At 61.0% G+C, this 16,807-nt stretch overlaps 1 protein-coding gene across 2 annotated transcripts in view; it reads right to left on the reverse strand.

Moving 5' to 3' along the window:
* Nucleotides 1–6,377, reverse strand: part of CPNE5 (copine 5) — an 83,869-nt gene extending 77,492 nt beyond the window's left edge. For both annotated transcript variants that reach the window (XM_062187472.1, XM_062187471.1), the window contains exon 1: nucleotides 6,283–6,377. In XM_062187472.1, the coding sequence (XP_062043456.1) occupies nucleotides 6,283–6,377 (95 nt within the window). The remainder of the gene's footprint in view (nucleotides 1–6,282) is intronic.
* Nucleotides 6,378–16,807: the final 10,430 nt, after the last annotated feature.

The raw sequence follows: 16,807 nt of genomic DNA on the forward strand, positions 1-16,807 counted from the left end.
GGTTAACCAGACCCTTGTTTACCACCACCCACCCCAGAGGCCGTGTGAACAGCAAACCAAACTGTGGCACAGCGGGTAGAGCCGCTGCCTGCCACGCCGGCATCTTGTATCAGAGCAGAGTCCCGGCCATACCATGCGGCTTCCCCTCCAGCTCCCTACTAATGCACCTGGGAAAGCAGCAGCAGACGGCCCAGGTGCCCAGGTCCCTGCCTGGATCGAGTCCCAGTCTCCTGGCTTTGGCCTGACCCAGATCTGGCTGTTGCAGCCATTTGGGGAGTGAACCAACAGATGGAAGATCTCTCTATATATATGTATAACTCTGCCTTTCAAATAAGGAAATCTTTATTACATAAGTCAAACTCCTGAGCAGGCCCCCCCAGGCCGTTACCTGCAGCCTCTGCTTCCTCCCCGACCTCTGACCTCCTCCTCTGCGCCCCCTCTCTCACTCTGCTCCGGCCATACCGGGCAATTCTGCGAGCACGCCCGAGGCTTTTCTGCCACAGGGCCTTTGTCCTTGCTCCCCTCCTGCCCCAGTCACCCAGACCCCAGCCCAAGGTCACCTGCTCGTCCTGTCTGGAGCAGCCCCATGGCTTCAGAGCTCCCATCCCTGTCAGACTTGACCTGCTCAGTGACAACCTGTGGAAGGGTAGGCGCCTGGTGCACTCCGTGCCGCTCCGGACACCCACCCCCGAACTGCACTCCTGGGCTCCGGTCCTGGCTCTGCTTCCGGCGCCAGCTGCCAGCTAATGTGAGCCCTGGCAGGCAGCAGGTGACAGCCCAAGTACTTGGGTTGTGACACCAGCCAGAGTTCCTGCCTCCTGGCTTTGGCTTGGCACAGTCCTGGCAAATCGCAGGTGCTTGGGGAATGAGCAAGCCCATGGGAAACTTTTGCCTCCCTCTCTCTCTCTGTTTATCTGTCTCTCTGCTCTTCGAATAAATAGAATAAATGTTTAAAAACGTGTCTATCTGTTTATACCCCAGCCCCACCCTCGCGTGAGCTCTGTGGGGGAGGGGCTGTCCCGGCGACCACTGCTTCCCCAGTAAGGCGGAGCGAGCCTGCACAGGGATGTCCACCCCGGTGACCCAGTGAGCGGCTGCGTCAACAGCATCGGCAGTGGGACCCATGGCCACCACCAAGCTCCCACGGCTCCTTCCAGCTCACAGAAAACTGCAGCCCCCAGCGGCTCTGTCTCCCGACCCGACTTGGGGGACGTGCGCGGGCCTAGGACTTCTGCCGTCTCACACTGACGTGGGGTGCAGGGGAGGACTTCGGGGACCTGGCCCAGCTCTCAGAGAAGGGAAGCCAGGAAGGATGCTCCCGGGATCCTGCCCGGGCCTCTACAGCACCCAAAGACATGGCACTGCACTGTGGGAGCCGGAGTTGTGCGGGGCCGTCCGTGGGAGTGCCACGACGTGGGAGTGCCACGAGGCGCCCTGCCGGGTCTGATCCGCACACAAGCTGTTTGCTCCTGCCTGGAAAAACACTCAGGAAGAGGGGCAGTCGGGGGTCCAGCTGAGCCGCGCCTGGAGAATCCGTGCCCATGCACCTCACCCTGGCTGTCCCCCGACTGCATGGAGAGCCAAGGGCAGTCCTCAGAGACGCCAGACCCCAGACCCCAACTGGCCCCAGGGAGCCCAGGGAGCCTCCGGGGCCATTTGAAACTCTCCTCTCAGCCTCACTGTCCATCCTCTTCCTGTATCCACATTGGCTCACAGAGATGAGGAGCTCCTGAAAGGAGGAGAGGCAGACCCAGCTTTGGCCACTGAAACAGAAAGGGACGTCTACGAGAGATTTTGGGAGGGACTGCACTTTCCAGATAAAAATGACTTTTCAAAGAGGGGCCTCTGGCCCTGTGCCTTGCTTCCTATTTCTGGATATAGTTGTGATGCCTGGAGCAGAGGCAGCCATTTTGCAACCATCTGAACCTGACTCCTCTCCTCCCCAGAGCTTTCTGGCCTCATTTCCCACCTGCTACCTCCTCTCTTCTCAAAGGTAGGTCATCCCCCAGCAGTGGCCTTGGGTCTGAACAGGGAGGTCTGTGGGCTAGGTGAGCAGGAAGGCCTCGCTCATCCCTGGTCAGTCCCCAGATGCCGACCACGGTCTCCACAGAAATCCTAACACAAAACCTCGGGAAACCCTGATGGCTTTGAAGTCCGAGGGAACTGGGTTTCTTTCTTTTTAAGATTTATTGATTTATCTGAAAGGCAGAGTTACAGAGAGAGGGAGAGACAGAGAGCGACCTTCCATCCACTGGTTCACTCCCTGGATGGCCACAAGTGCCAGGGCTGGGCCAGGCCAGAAGCCAGGAGCTTCATCCCCGTCTCCCACATGGGTGGCAGGGGCCCAAGCACTTGGGCCATCTTCCACTGTTTTTCCCAGGCACATTAGCAGGGAGCTGGATCGGAAGTGGAGCAGCTTGGTCTTGAACTGGCGCCCGTGTGGGATGCCGGCATTGCAGATGGCGACTTTACCCGCTACACCACAACACTGGCCCTGGGAATTGGGTTTTGATCCCCTCCCCCAAAATGTACTAGCTGTGGAACCCCGGGCCAGCCCCTCAACCTCTCTGAGCCTTGATCTCCTAATTAGGATTCAGGGTTCTTGTAAAGTTAAAAAGATAGAGCTGGTGTAGCAGGGAGAGATGTAAGAGGGCCACCTGTGCAGTTCCTGCCCCCAGAGTGCGGGCAGGACCTGGGGACGTGCGGGGCGAGCCACACGCGGGGTCATTCCTATGACGACAGCTGTTGGGGATAAACGCCCACTGACTTGAATAAGCTGCTGCCAGGGACAATGGCCACCCAGCCAGCACCAAGGCACAGCCTGTACGGCCAAGGGTCACTCTGGCCAGCAACCAGCGAGAACACTGGCCTTCGACCTCACGGCTACAAGAAACAGACTCCTGAAGGGAGTTGGATGGGGCCTCCACGCCTTGGGGGAGGGGATCCCAGCCCTGCAGACACCTTGACTTTGGCCTGGTGTGGCCCTGGGCACAGAGGTGGGCCGGGCCGGGCCTGGACTTCTGACCTATAGAGAGCAGGGATATAATAAACAGGGTCATTTCAAGCCTCTAGGCTCGTGGGAACTTTGGTGTCTGGCAACTGAAAACTAATACCCCAGATCTCGGTTTGGACCCTACAGGAGAGCTGGCTGGATGGTGCAAAGATGGCTAGGCATGGACCACTGCCTGCGGCGGAGCCTGGGGCAGGTGCGAGATACCCAGCTAGAAGCCAGCGCCCGCCACAGGCTGCTGCCGCTGCTCCCCCGCCTCCACTAACCATGCCTTGCTGTAGGCAAGGGTTCAGCCCACTGGCTCTGACAGCTGCCATGCCGCCCCAGGCCCCTCCCTCCGCCTGCCTGGCAGGAGCCGGAGCTCAGAGCAGATTCACACTTTTCTCAGGGGCCCAGGGCAAAGACGCCGGCCTGGAAAGAGCACAACACAAGATCTCCGGGGCACAGGCAAACCGCTGCCCTGCAGCCCCACGCCAGCGGCTCGAGAGAATCCCACAGGGCTAAGAGGCCAGGCAGGTTCGGGTTCTTCCATGCCCCAATCTCCCGTCTCCTCTGGGGAGCCCACTCCACGGAGCAAGGCATCGCTTCCCCAGCCTGTGTGCAAAGGTTTCCTGTTTCACACAAAAGGCAAAGCATTCTTCCTAACGAACACGGACACGCCGCTCCAGACGCCTGCGTCACGCAGGGAATGCACACACTCGGACAACCCCTGGGCCTTATGGGGAGGGAAGAGCACGCGGCCAGGCCTGCACGGGCCTGCAGCAGACACGGTAGCGAGGAAGTCGTGGCGTCTGCGGGCATCTGCTTCCCCGGCCGGCTGCCCCACCCACTCCCAACACCACCTCCAGCAACCTCTAGACTGATCGCCCCTCGAGGACCCACAAAAACCTGGGGCCCCTGCTCCAGAGACCGATGTCCTTCCAGGAACCAAACAACAGACAACAGGATTAGCACGCTTCTTTAAAGACGGGGACACGGAGGCAGCACCGGGGTAGGTGGCATACCCAAGGGCACAGAAACGGAGCTGGGACCTGAACCCCGGCACATAGTCAGAGCTCAGGTTCTGTGCTGTGCCCGGCGCCCCAATGCTTCCCCATCCCCCCTAATCTTCAACCCTGAGTGTACAAAGTTAGCAGAAATACCTGGTTTGCAGTACAGTACAGACGAGCCCAACACACACTCTGCCGAAGCAGGGGTCTGAACGGGTCCGACCCGTGGGGCAGACTTGGCTGGGCCCCGTGGTGGCCCTGAGCTCAGGGCCATGGCAAGGGCCCGGGGCTCCCCAAGGCACAGAGCAGAAAGTTCCTGGGGCTGCAGGGCCGGCAGAGATGGAGGGGATCCTGGAGCTGGAACTCCTGGAAGTCGGTGGTGGCAACTGAGGTTCTTCCCTGACACACTGGCCCCCATCATCCCAGCTGTGCACCCTGAAGCCCCTGGAGTTCTCACCCCACCAGCCCTTCTGCCTGCCCCGCGGTGCCCCGCCCAACAGCAGGTGCCACTTAGATGCTCAGTGCGGGGACATCACACAGCCTGCGCTCCAGCCAGGGCTGGTCACGGGGTGCAGGCGAAATGGACTTGACTTTAATAGGTGACCGCGGAGTGAAGAACATGCTAGAGAAAGCCGCTCTGTGCCTCGTCCCCCTCTACTGCCTGCTCGCTCTCCCCCACCCCCTGCCTAGAACCTGGACAGCTGGATCTGGCTGAGGCAGAGACAGACCCCCGTCCTCCAGCGCCCACCCCCTAAGAAGTCTGGTCCTCGGGATGTGAGTGTCCTCATGTCCCAGGCCGAGGGCTCAGGGCCCAGGGGACACAGAAAACAGAGACTGGCGGCGGGTGTCTTGGGAGCCAGGAGGTATGTGGAAGTGTGGGGTCTGAGGCCGGGCCACTCAGGAAGGGGTGACACGAAGCGACAGAGGCGTGAAGTCAGGGCCGGGGGGAGGGGGCGCACGTTGGTGGGGGGGCTGTTCAGAGGCTGGGAGGTGGGAGGGCTCTGGAGACCGAGTCAGGCGTGATTGACAGCTGGGAGGTGCAGGAGAAGGGAGAAGAGGCTGTGACGGCTGCTGGCGGCAGGGAAGGTGACAAGGGAGCTAATGGGCCATCAGGAGTCTCCCAGCCGAGGAACTGCAAGATGCAAATGGTGCTGGGAGATGACCTGGGCCGTGGGGGAGATGTTCGTTCGGGAACCCCTGGAGGGCTCTGCTCCGGGCAGCCTGTTCCACCTCACCAGTCCTCACTCCCGCTGGCCCCTCGCCTCCAATCCCTTCCTCTCTCACACACTCAGTCCTCCCCACACCTCTCCCTAATGCTGCAACTTTGTAGTTGGGCCACAAGGGCAGGGAGGAAGGCTTTGACCAAAGAGACCCCTGAAGGGGACAGGGTGGGCGATTCAGGACACAGCCAGGAATCCAGAAATTGGAAATGTCATCTGGGGGATCCCCAGGGTGAGCTCTGCCTGTGCTACAGTGCCCCCTCTGACCCAGCAAGGCAGAGGCCCAAGGTTAGCCACAGGGAACCACGAAGGGTCCCCCCCACCCATTCTCCACCCTCTTAATGCCAGGGGCAGCCTCCTCCCCCCAGCTAGCACACAGCCTGGCACCTGGGTCAACACAGCTCCTAGAGACAGCTACTGCCCCCAGCCCTGTGCAACACCCCACAAAAGTGCCCCTCCTTCTCCCCTGCTGCCCTCCAACCTTCCAGTCCCTGGCTTCAGATTTTGGCCCCAAGCCGTGGTCTTTCTGACCGGCGCCACTGTACGTAGGTGTGGGTTATCCATACCTCGGTGGGAATGGCTCCAACGCACCCTTTCCCACGAGTGGGCTCTGTTGGGGGGTGGGGGGGCGGGTGAGGGCAGGCTTTAGAATTCTGGGGTCTAGGTCGCAGGGGCAAGGAAGGCACAGCAGCTTGGGGGGCACGGGGCAAAGCACTCACTTCCACGCGTGGAGAGGGGTCGATCAGGCAGTGCCCAAGCTGGGCCCCCCGTGTGGCCCCTAACCTGCTTCCCCTGGGCACTCAGGCCCCGGACCCCTGTTCCTGCACCCCCAGCTCCTCCCAGCAACAGCCCGGGGCACAAACTTTCCCGGATGGGACCCCAGCCCTCCTTCCCCTTCGGCCGTCGCCGCCCTCCCTCCGCCGGCCCGATCGCGATGGGGCAGGGGGCGTCCCGGGGCGAGGACGCTCCGGGAAGGGAGGTGCGCAGAGGTGCGAAGCGGCGGGAGCCGCGGGGCATCCAGGGGCAGGGGCGGGGCAGGGGACTCAGCCCGCGGGCGGCTCACCTGCAGGACACGGTGATCTCCACCTTGGTGGCCGGGATGCTGCCCGCCAAGGAGTCGAACTCGCTCAGCGACGCCATGTCCTCGGGCGGCTCCATCGCCTACCGCGCCCCCCTCCCCAAATTAGTCAATTCCTGCGCGATTCACGCCTGCTCCGGAGCGCCCACAGCCCGCGCTCACCCCCAGCTCGGGCGCTGGGCTGAGCGGCCACGGGCGGAGAGGAGCGCCGAGAGGGGGCGTGGGAAGTGAGAGAGGGCGGGGGTGGAGCGGCGGGGCCGCGGCTGGGCAAAGGGCGCGGGCGACGCGGCCGGCAGCCTGGGGTCTGGGGCGCCGTGCGGGGTGGTGGCCAGGGGCGCGGGGCCAGGGGCGAGCGGCCGCGGGCGAGGGCCGAGGGCCCGGGAGACCCAGAGAGGGGCGTGGGCGGCGGGGCCGGGACGAGGCTGCGAGCTCCACCTCCTCGGCTCGAGCTCCGGCTCCGGCTCCGGCTCCGGGGCGCCCGGGCTGCGGGAAAATCAAATCTGCCCGAAGCCGCCGCCTCCCGCCTCCCGGGCGGGCTGCGTGCGGGGCCCGCGAGCGCCGGAGGGGCCGCCCGCAGGGGCCGGGGCGGGGCCGCGGGCGGGGTCTGCGCGCTGTGCGAGGGCGAGCGTGCGGGCCCGTGTGTGTCTGTGTGCGTGGCGGGCGTGGGGACGCGGCTCCGGCGGCTGGGGACCTGGGGGTGCCAGCCAGAGACGGTCAGGGTCGCGCGCGTCTCCCTCTGCGCCCGCCCTGCAGCCCCTCCCCCTCAAAGGTCTCGACGCTGGAGGAGGGAGAGCGGTGTGCGAGCCCCGGGGCCCCTGTTAGAGCGGTCAGGTGCAGAAGACCCCCGGGGGATGCTGGGGGTAGGGGACCTCGGTCCAGAAGCGGACTCCCCATCTCCTCCTGGGGCAGTGTGCGGCGACCCCAGGCCGGGAGGGCCACTCGCTCTCCCACGACAGCCCCCTGGCCTGGCCGGGGTCGATGCTCGGGCGCTTCCCCCGTGCCGCCTCCTGGCTCCCAAGTCCGCTGCCTTGAGCCTCGCGCCCGCCCCCTCCCCGCCGCCGCCGCCTGTCGTGACCACCCGGCTGAGCCAGCCCCCGGGTCTAGAAGCATCCTCCACCAAACCGGCCTCTCCGCACGGAGTAGGCGCTTGCTGTGTGCAGGGCTGCAGGCCCTTCACTGGGGGGGTGAGACAAGGCCGGAAGCGCCGCCCAGGGACCCAACCGCTGGGGGCCCCGGGGCCGCGAGGTGGCCCAGCGCGAGGGGCCTTATCTCCGGTCTCCACCTGCGCACCCACTGCCCGGCAAGCACGTGGGCGGGGAGCAGTGGCGCCTTTGGGCCTTGACCTGTTGTCGGGGCCATAAGGGACGCTCCCGGTTCTGTCTGAAGCCAGCTCCCAGAACAGCAAATACAGCCAGCGCCAAAGATAAGCGCAAGAACACATTCCTGGGGAGTGTTCCCAGTTTCCTTCCAGTCCTGGATCCGCTGAGCCTGGTTCTGCCACCTGCAGCACACAGCAAGGGGCAGTGGGGGTGACGCTGGGTCAGGAGCCCCCCACCCCACCCCACCCCCGCTGTGGGTCTGGACCCGCGGCTTCCCCTCTCAGAATAAGCCAGCTTCCTTTCCTGGGGCTGCAAAAACCGGATTTGGAATCTCTGTGTCAGCTGCCCACCGCTCCCCTACCGTAGAAATGCTCAACATGCTATCTGTGGAATAGGTTCTCCACTCACTCCTTATTACACACTGAGCGCCGGCTGTGTGCCCAGCAGACACTAGGGCCACGTGGGAAACCTGGCTGATAACAAAGATTACCACTGTTTTATTTGCAAAGAGCTGGACCAGACACTATGCTTAATTTTTTTTTTTTTTTGCTATGTTGTTCACATACCATAAAATCATCATTTATGCACTTAAGTGGTTTGTAGTCTCTTCACAGGGACCATGTAAGACTTTTAAATTTCTTTAAATAATTCTAGACAGGGTATTATTATCCACACTTAAGGAAGCCAGTGCCCAGAGAGGTTACACAACTTGCCCATGATCACTTAGCTGGGAACTGGCAGAGTGGGGACTTGAACCCAGGCAGTTGAGACCAAAGTCTGACCCTGCATTAGAGGCCTGACTGCCTCTTAGGATGGGGCCAGATGATGAAAGGTCTTAAAAGCCACTCAAGAAATGAGGCCCTGTTCGGGAGGGCAGTGGGAGCCACTAAAATTGTTGAGCAGGTAAGTGGTGAGATTGAAATTCTACCAAGTTGGGGCTGGCACAGTGGGTTAAAGCTCCAGCCTGCAGTGCCAGCATCCCACATGGGTGCTGGTTCAAGTCCTTGCTGCTCTACTTCCAATCCAGCTCTCTGCTATGGCCTGGGGAAGCAGTAGAAGATGGCCCAAGTCCTTGGTTTCTCTCTCTCTCTCTCTGTCTCTCAAGATTCATTTATTTATTTCAAAGGCAGAGTGGCAGAGAGAGAAGGAAAAGCAGAGAAAGATCTTTCATCTATGGGCCCACTCACCAAATGACTGCAACAATCCCAGGCTGAGCCAGGCCCTGGCCAGGCCCAAGCCAGCAGCCAGGAACTCCATCTGGGTGGCAGGGGCTCTAGTACTTGGGTCATCATCCCAGGCGCAATAGCAGGGTGCTGGAGCAGCTGGGACTTGAACCAGTGATCTTAGGAGATGCCAGGGTGGCAGGCACCAGCTTAACCCCTGTGCCACAACGCCACACCCCCCCTCCCTTCTCTTTCTAGAAAGATGTAGGACCTTGTCTGTGTTACCCCAGTTCTCTCTTTGTCTTAGATTTTCCATGGCTGGCTCTTTGGTAAAACAAAACCAGACATGCTCTATGGGTACCCCTTTGTGCCAGCTGCTGACCTAGGATCAGAGAATAAGAAGGTGAGAAGGACACAGCATCTGCTCTAAGAGTGTCCCCAGGACAAGCAGACAGGTGAAGCAGGGCCCTGGGACCAGAGAGTGGCCAACAGCTCTGAGCCGAGAGCGGGACCAAGGGACAAAAGGGGGTGATGCTGAGATAGATGTGGGGGGTGACGGCTCAGGTGGCTCTCCCCCGAAGCAGCCCCCGAGACCAAGATGTGGCTGTGAGCGGTGTATTTGGGCGGCATGTGGCATGGGGCATGTGGAGTTGGCACAGGGTGGGGAGGCGGCCAGTACAAGGTGTGGTGCTGGAGCCGGCGATTCCTGTGGGCCACTGGCTGCTCCCCTGGAGAATTCTGGGAGACCACAGCCCAGTGGCAGGGCAGGGAGCTGGGCAATAACACCCTGGTGCAGGCTGCGTGGCCGGGGGCTGCCCCCGGCGTTCGTGTCCTGGCACCTCTGGCCTGACCAGCACAGGGTGGCCATGCAGGTTCCAGGAGCCAGAGGAAGCCTCAGGCGACAAAATGCAGGTACTGGCCGTAGGCTGTGGGCCTGGAGAGGCCCGGAGTGGTAAAGGCGAGGGCTGGCCAGGTGGTGGCTTCTGCAGGGGAGGCCCTTCTGCCAGGGCCGTGGGGCTGAGCAGGCATCCCTGGCGGGGACAGCATGATTAAGGGCCAGAGAGCCAGGGCGGGGACCTTGGTGTGACAGATTGGCGGGCGTGGAATCCGAGGCCGGAAGGTGAGGCAGAGCCATGGTCTCCCCTGGCACAGGGGCCATTCAGGAGGGGCCCCTAAAGGACGGATGTTTCCGTGACACCAGCCAGTGGTCCCAGAACACAAAACTGGCGGATGAGGTGCAGGGGACCGATGTTCCCAGTCCTTCTTGCTCGAATACATTGCTGATGGTTCAAATGCGGCCCCGTGGACACTGCCATTGGCCACTGTTGGGGGACCTGATGATGCCAGGTAACCGTGGTGACCTGTGATGTCCAGGTGGGCCAGCAGGTGCAGCAGATGGGCTGTCTGGTCCCACAGCCAGATGAGAGCCAGCGGTGGCCCTGCCCCGCACCCCCCCCCCCCCCGCCACGGGACCACTGATTAAGAGCTTCGAGCACGCAGTGGGCCATGCCCAGAAGATGCGGAATACTGAGCATCAGCATTTTGCTTTTGCCTTCCAAGACTGCAAACGTGCTCTCATCTGACCTAACCCTGGTGGTAATGACGGCAGAGCAATTTCAACAGGCAACTCCCAGCATCGATAAGGAGAGGAAAAGAACCGCTGAGGAGACAGCTGCAGGCCCCGCCCCTGCCCCTGCTCGGCCCTGACTGAGGCTGGGCACGGGGGGAGACGAGGGAACATCTGTGGGCCAGGGACATGGGGGCTGTGCACACCGCACCTCAGAACAAACCAGAAAAAGACATCCTTTACTGTGGGTAGATGCGACCTGCAGCCGGACCAGGCACACAGCCTGCTGGGCAGAGTATGGGATAGATTTGAGCCCCGACTTAGCCCTTGGCTGGGTGCCCTTGTGCACCGTGGCACGCGGTAGCCCCAGAGGCAGGAAGGAGGCATGGAGGGTGTGGCAGGAACTTGAAGCCGCCAGAGTGGTAAAGAGGCAGGGGCGATGCAGTGTCTGATTGCATCCATTAATAGAAATACTAGAAGGGGCCTGGCTGGAGACCATCTGGGTTAAGCTCTCTCTTGTACTGAAAAGCTTCGGGATGGCGGGTGATGGACTCGGGGCCACCGGACTCTTCCCACTAATAACAGCGAGGTCAGCGTCCAGGAGCCGTGCTGACCTGCCCACCTCCGAAGTCGGGCGAAGAAGCCACATTCTGTCGGGGCAAGGAAGAGCAAGAAGCCAGCACTGGGACTCTGCACGCCCCCAGCCCTCATTCCTCCTGGAAGGCTGCAGCCTCTCTGCCAAAGGCGCCACGGTCCCACCCAGACGCCCCCCTGCCCCCACCTCCTGCCTCTCCCCCATGACAACGCCAGCAGGCACAGCCATGTTGCAGTCCCAGGGCCCACCTGCTTCCTGACCCCGAGATCTGCCCATCCCACCCTGCCCTGCCCTGCCCCCTGCCTGCAGCCCGGTGGGCACCTGCTCCCTCTCCCACTTCTCCTGCCTGCCTCTTCCTCCCAGCCCCTCCTGCTTTTCCAAGTGAGGGAGGCCTCCCTGGCCTTGGGTCTAGCGCCTGGGCAGGTTGTGTCACTCCTCCGCTCCCCCCTTCCCCAGGACCTCTGTGGCTTCCTGCCTCTCCTCTTTTTGCCCCTCCCAGACAGCCATTCCGTCCTCTTTCCCAGCCCCGCAGCCTCCCAATTCTGGGCCTTTGTACATGGGACACCCTGCCCTTGGCTCCCCAGGCTCGGTTGAATGTCCCCTCCCGACGCTGGCCAGGGCGCCCCGGACCTCTCAGCCCCTCTCTCATGGCATTCTCCATGTCTGCAGCTCTCAGCAGGCCGAGTCTAGTAGGGTCTGCTGTTGCACCCCAGCCCCTGGGGCAGCACCGAGTGGCACACAGAGAGCACACACAGCAGGTGTCTGAGCAGAGACATCAGCTCCTCCAGGAGGGCCCCAGGCAGCACACCCATGTCACCTGTCCGTCTCTCCAGCAAACAGCTCTTCAGCGCCGATGGTGACGCCAGCTGCTGGCTGTGTGTGACACACTCCGGTGGGGGTCCCCCAGCCCTCTAGGCTGGTACTGCAGGGAAGTGGCTAGTTCTTAGGTGTTGCTGTCACTCAGAGGTGGTGGGGATTTTGCATTGGCCACGCCCCTCATCCTCGCTCCCGTCCCACTGTGTGCTACGTGCTGTGCCGGGGGCCTGGCTGGATGCACGGGAAGGGACAGAGCTCCGGGCAGCCCAGTGCAATGCAGCTGAGCGCTCGTGCTGGCTTATGTGGTTGGAGGCTGCAGAACAGCGAGCTGGATCTGCTCCACACTTTCAGATGAGGAAGTGAAGTTCTCCGATAGCTCTGTGGCTGAACTTGCCGAGCGGCAGGGCCAGGAGGAGACCCTAGGGCTCTGTGGGTCCCAAACCCCGGAAGGTCGCCACCCTGCTCCCCAGGCCTCGCTCGGGGTCCTGCCCTGGAGTCTGTCTATGCCAACAGAGCCGCGGCCCCACCCCCAAGCCTGCAGGGCCCTGTCCAGCACCACAGGGTCTGACCCCAGGCCCTTGACCGCTCGGCTTTTCACGTCCAAGTGCAGACATGGCTGCCTGTTTCGTCCTTAGGCCGCCTACGTTTAACCAGACGCTCGGGGTGGTGTGGTGAGCCTTGATATCCAGCTCTCGTAGAGCTTACAGATCTGGAAACTGAGGCCTAGGGAGGGAAAGCCTGTCCCCCGTGGACAGTGGCTACAGCTGGGGGGAATCAGAGCCCAGGCCTGCCCTCCCCTCGGGTCCTTCACAGCCATGGGCCGCCAGGCCTCCTGCAGAGTGCCGAAGACAGATGCCATCCCTGGGCCCCGCCCACCTGCCCTCAGGCCTTTGCCCCAGCTGGGGCTCAGCCGCCCCCTGCCTCTCCTCTGCCATTACCTCTCTGCCTGGCCCAAATCCCACTTACCTCTTAGGGACCATCTCCTGCAGGAAGCTGCCTGGATTTCCCCAGCCTGACTACTCTCCCCTTCCATTGAACACCAAAGCGCTTGCCTTAGGCAGGTTTTTCTCTGCTGTCCCCCACCCCTGGCAGCCAGTGTGCACTGAGGGCAGGGGCCAGGCTGCTGGCCTTGGACTCCACAGCCTGGCCTTTCCCAGCCTCCTGCTCCTCCTGTCTTTGTGCCAGCTTTAGCCCATGTGAACGTACCTCCCCAGAGCCAGGCTGGTGGGACACCTGCTGGACTGCCTCTCTCCAGCCCACCAAGTCCACGTCCTCTGCTGGAGCATCCTGGGAGAGGGAGCGTGAAGCCTCACGTGGCTCCAGAAGCTTAGAAGCAAACCAGGGCCTCTTCTGAGGTCCCCGCCTGCCACCGGCATATTTGGCGACTTCCGCCTTGGCTCGCTCAGGCAAGGGACAAACCCGCCAGGGCCCTCTCTATGTCAGTTCTGCCCCCCCGGAAGTCCCCCCCCCTTCCTCCCTGCCCAGTGGCCCCCCCCTCGGGCTCAGGCTCAGCCACTGCTCCTTGGCTACACCTGCTCAGGGGTGGCCCGAGAAGCCACTGAGGATGAAGCACATTTTTGCAAAGCTCGAAATTTGCGTTCACGCCGAGCTGCCTGTATTTGTCTGCCTGGCTGCGGAAGGTAAGGGAAACGTGCACAGACTGCCGCGAGGCTGGCTTCATGCGGAGCCCCGGGCTCGCCTGCTGAGATCCCCCGCCCCCGGGTTTCTTAGCCCTGGCCCCGCGGTGGGAGAGGAGCTCATCAGACACACTTCACATCTTGCCGCCGTCACCTCTGCCCAAGAACAGGTGCCCTGATTACAGCAAGGATGTGTTCCCCAGGTCTCCGAGGATCCTGGCAGAAGGCTGGGCGAGGCGCAGCTGCCAGCCTGCCCCAGGTTGGGTGGGAGCCAGAGGGTGGGGTCTCGCTGCTGTTTCTCATTGGCTGCCTGCTTCTCAAGTTCCCTCAGCTTGGCAATGGGGATACACATACACACACACACACATACACACCATCCTCCTCTCCAGAGCTGCACGAGATCCCAATTAGATGAGGGTGTGCTCAGAGCTCCCTCAAGAAAATACTGTCACGGGGCTGGTGCTGTGGTGTAGTGGGTTGGGCTGCCGCCTGCAGCGCTGGCATCTTGCATTGGCACCAATTTGAGACCCGGCTGCTCCACTTCTGACCCAGCTCTCTGCTATGGCCTGGGAAAGCAGCAGAAGATGGCCCAAGTGTTTGGGGCCCTGCACCCATGTGGGAGACCCAGAAGAAGCTCCTGGCTTTGGATCAACCCAGTTCTGGCCATTTTGGCCATTTGGGGAGTGAACCAGCAGATAGAAGATCAATCTCTCTCTCTCTCTCTCTCTCTCTCTCTCTCTCTCCTCTCTTCCTGTAACTCTTCCAAATAAATAAATCTTTAAAAAAAGAAGAAGAAGAAAAAGAAAATACTGTCATCAAATCAGTTTAGACCAGAGGCAGTGAGAATGACAGTCTGAGTCTCTCGATCCTTTTCTTTAAATTTACATTTTATTTCTATATTTTAAACATTTGATAGAGACAGAAAGAGCCCCCATCCCACTAGTTCACCCCTTGAGCTCCAACAGGCAGGGCCAGGCCTATGCCAGGAGGCTGGAGCGCACTCCAGGTCCCCCTCAGTTGGTGGCAGGGATCCCAGCGTGCACCCACAGGAAGCGCGAACCCAGGCGCTCTGCACTGGGATGGAGGAGTCCCACGGGGCATCTTAACCACGAGGCCCAGTGCTTGCCCCTGAGCCTCTCGTGCTACAGGTAGAAAAATGAAAGCTCAGGGAAGGAGGCCAGCAAGGGCATAGTGACCAGCCCTGGCTTGAAAATCGTTCTCCATAGGTTTCGAGCTGGAGAGAGGAGGAAGCAAGGACTGGTAAGGAAACTGTCTCTGAGTGCGTTCACAGTGTGTGAGTGGGGAGAGAAGACCCCAGGCTTGCAGCCCGGCCCCGCCAGAGCCCAGCCAACATCTGTGACACGGACGTGGCCAGGCCGTGTTCGCGGCTCCTCAGAGCAGATGAGGTGGAATGAGGTGTGGAGAGCACTCGGCCGCGGGAGGTCCCTCCCTCCCCACGCTTGATCTCACACGGCGTGGCAAAGGCGTTCCTGCAGGCAGGCACAAGGCGAGCATTTTCCTTCAGAGCGGACGGTCACCAAAGACAATTGTGATCTCTGGGTTCCCTCCCCTTCGGGGGCTTTTCTTATGTGGGATGGCCATACTCCCCCCGTTGGTATAATGAAGATGCAGAAAAACTGCTGCTGAGGCCGGCGCTGCGGCTCACTAGGCTAATCCTCCGCCTGCGGCGCCGGCACCCCGAGTTCTAGTCCCGGTTGGGGCGCCGGATTCTGTCCCGGTTGCTCCTCTTCCAGTCCAGCTCTCTGCTGTGGCCCGGGAAGGCAGTGGAGGATGGCCCAAGTGCTTGGGCCCTGCACCCCATGGGAGACTAGGAGGAAGCACCTGGCTCCTGCCTTCGGATCAGCACAGCACACTGGCCATAGCAGCCATTTGGGGGGTGAACCAAAGGAAGGAAGACCTTTCTCTCTGTCTCTGTCTCTCTCTCTAACTCTGCCTGTCAAAAAAAAGAAAGAAAAAAACCACAACTACTGTTGATTCCACCGCCACCACCTCTGCTGAAAGCCCCCTCCCAGGCAGCACACGGCTGCTCCTAATGGGGCCGCGGATACCCCAGCTCCCCCTTCACCCCCACCCAGGAGAGGTTTCTGTGAGCCTGGCTGAGTGGTGAGGCTAACACAGTTAAGGTCTAATAAACACACTGCCAGGGTCACTTGCGCCCCTCCTTCCTGCCGTGCCCGCAGCTGGGGCTGGGGCAGCCAGACTGGACACGCCGGCACACTGTTCCTTTTCTGTACCTCCTCTTCCTCCTCTGTGTGTCACAGGTGCGGCTAACCAGGAAAAGAGCCGGACTTGGGATCATGGGAGACCTGGAGGAGGCTCTTGGCTCCTGGTTTCAGATTGGTTCAGCTCTGGCCTGGCCATTGCAGCCATCTGGGGAGTGAACCAGTGGATGGAGGACCTTTCTTTCTGTCTCTCCCTCTCATTGTCTATAAATCTCTCTCTCAAATAAATAAATAAAATATTTTAAAAATTAGTTACTGTTAAAAGAATAAATTCAACTTTAAAGTGGAATATTAAGCAGCCTAGAGGCAACTGGCTTTAAAAAAAAAAGTGATTTATTGATTTATTTGAAAGTCAGAGTTACAGAGAGAAAGAGAATGATTGTCCATGTGCTGGTTCACTCCCCAAAAGGCTGCAATGCCCAGGGCTGGGCCAGGCCAAAGCCAGGGGCCAGGAGCCTCCTCTAGATATCCTGCATGGGTGCAGGGGTCCAGGCACCTGGGCCATCTACTGCTCTCCCAGGCAGGTTAGCAGGGAGCTGGATCAGAAGTGGGGCAGCCAGGACACGAACCGGCGCCCATGTGGGATGCCGGCATCACAGGCGGCAGGTTTACAGGCTACACTACAACGCCGGGCCCTGGAGCTGGCTGTTGATGAGGACTACTAGAGGACCAGGCCCTGGTCACAAGGGTGTATCCGGCACTGTGTGTGTGGTGGGCTTCCTTTCCACCCAGGCCAGCAGGCAGGGAGGAGGGCTCGTCAGCCTGAGCCGAGCGAGCGCCGACACAGGCTTCCCGTGCCAGGCCGACATCTCGTGCGGGTCTGAGCAGTCCTCCGCGGCTGAAGGAGGCAGGCTGGCTCAGCAACATCATCAAAGGCCTTGGCAAGCCGCTTCTGCTTTGTGAAGAAGCTACAAGGCCAAACTGCATTCCTAGCGGCCCCTGGTGGCAGCTTTCCAGAACAGCGTGCTAACTGGAAACTTGGCAGGAGCCCCGGTCTTCTCAGAATGACCTATATTCGGGGACTTCGGGGTACAAGGGGCCTAGTTCAAATCTTCACTTGATGAATGAGGATACAAGTTGCAAAGGCGAAGTGATTTGCCCAAGGTCACACGAAGGCCTCACATCGCTCTGTCCACAAACCCTGCCCACGGTGGTTTCACGTGCAGTTAG

This window comes from Lepus europaeus, chromosome 3 (genome assembly GCF_033115175.1).
Source record: "Lepus europaeus isolate LE1 chromosome 3, mLepTim1.pri, whole genome shotgun sequence".
Lineage (NCBI taxonomy): Eukaryota > Metazoa > Chordata > Mammalia > Lagomorpha > Leporidae > Lepus > Lepus europaeus.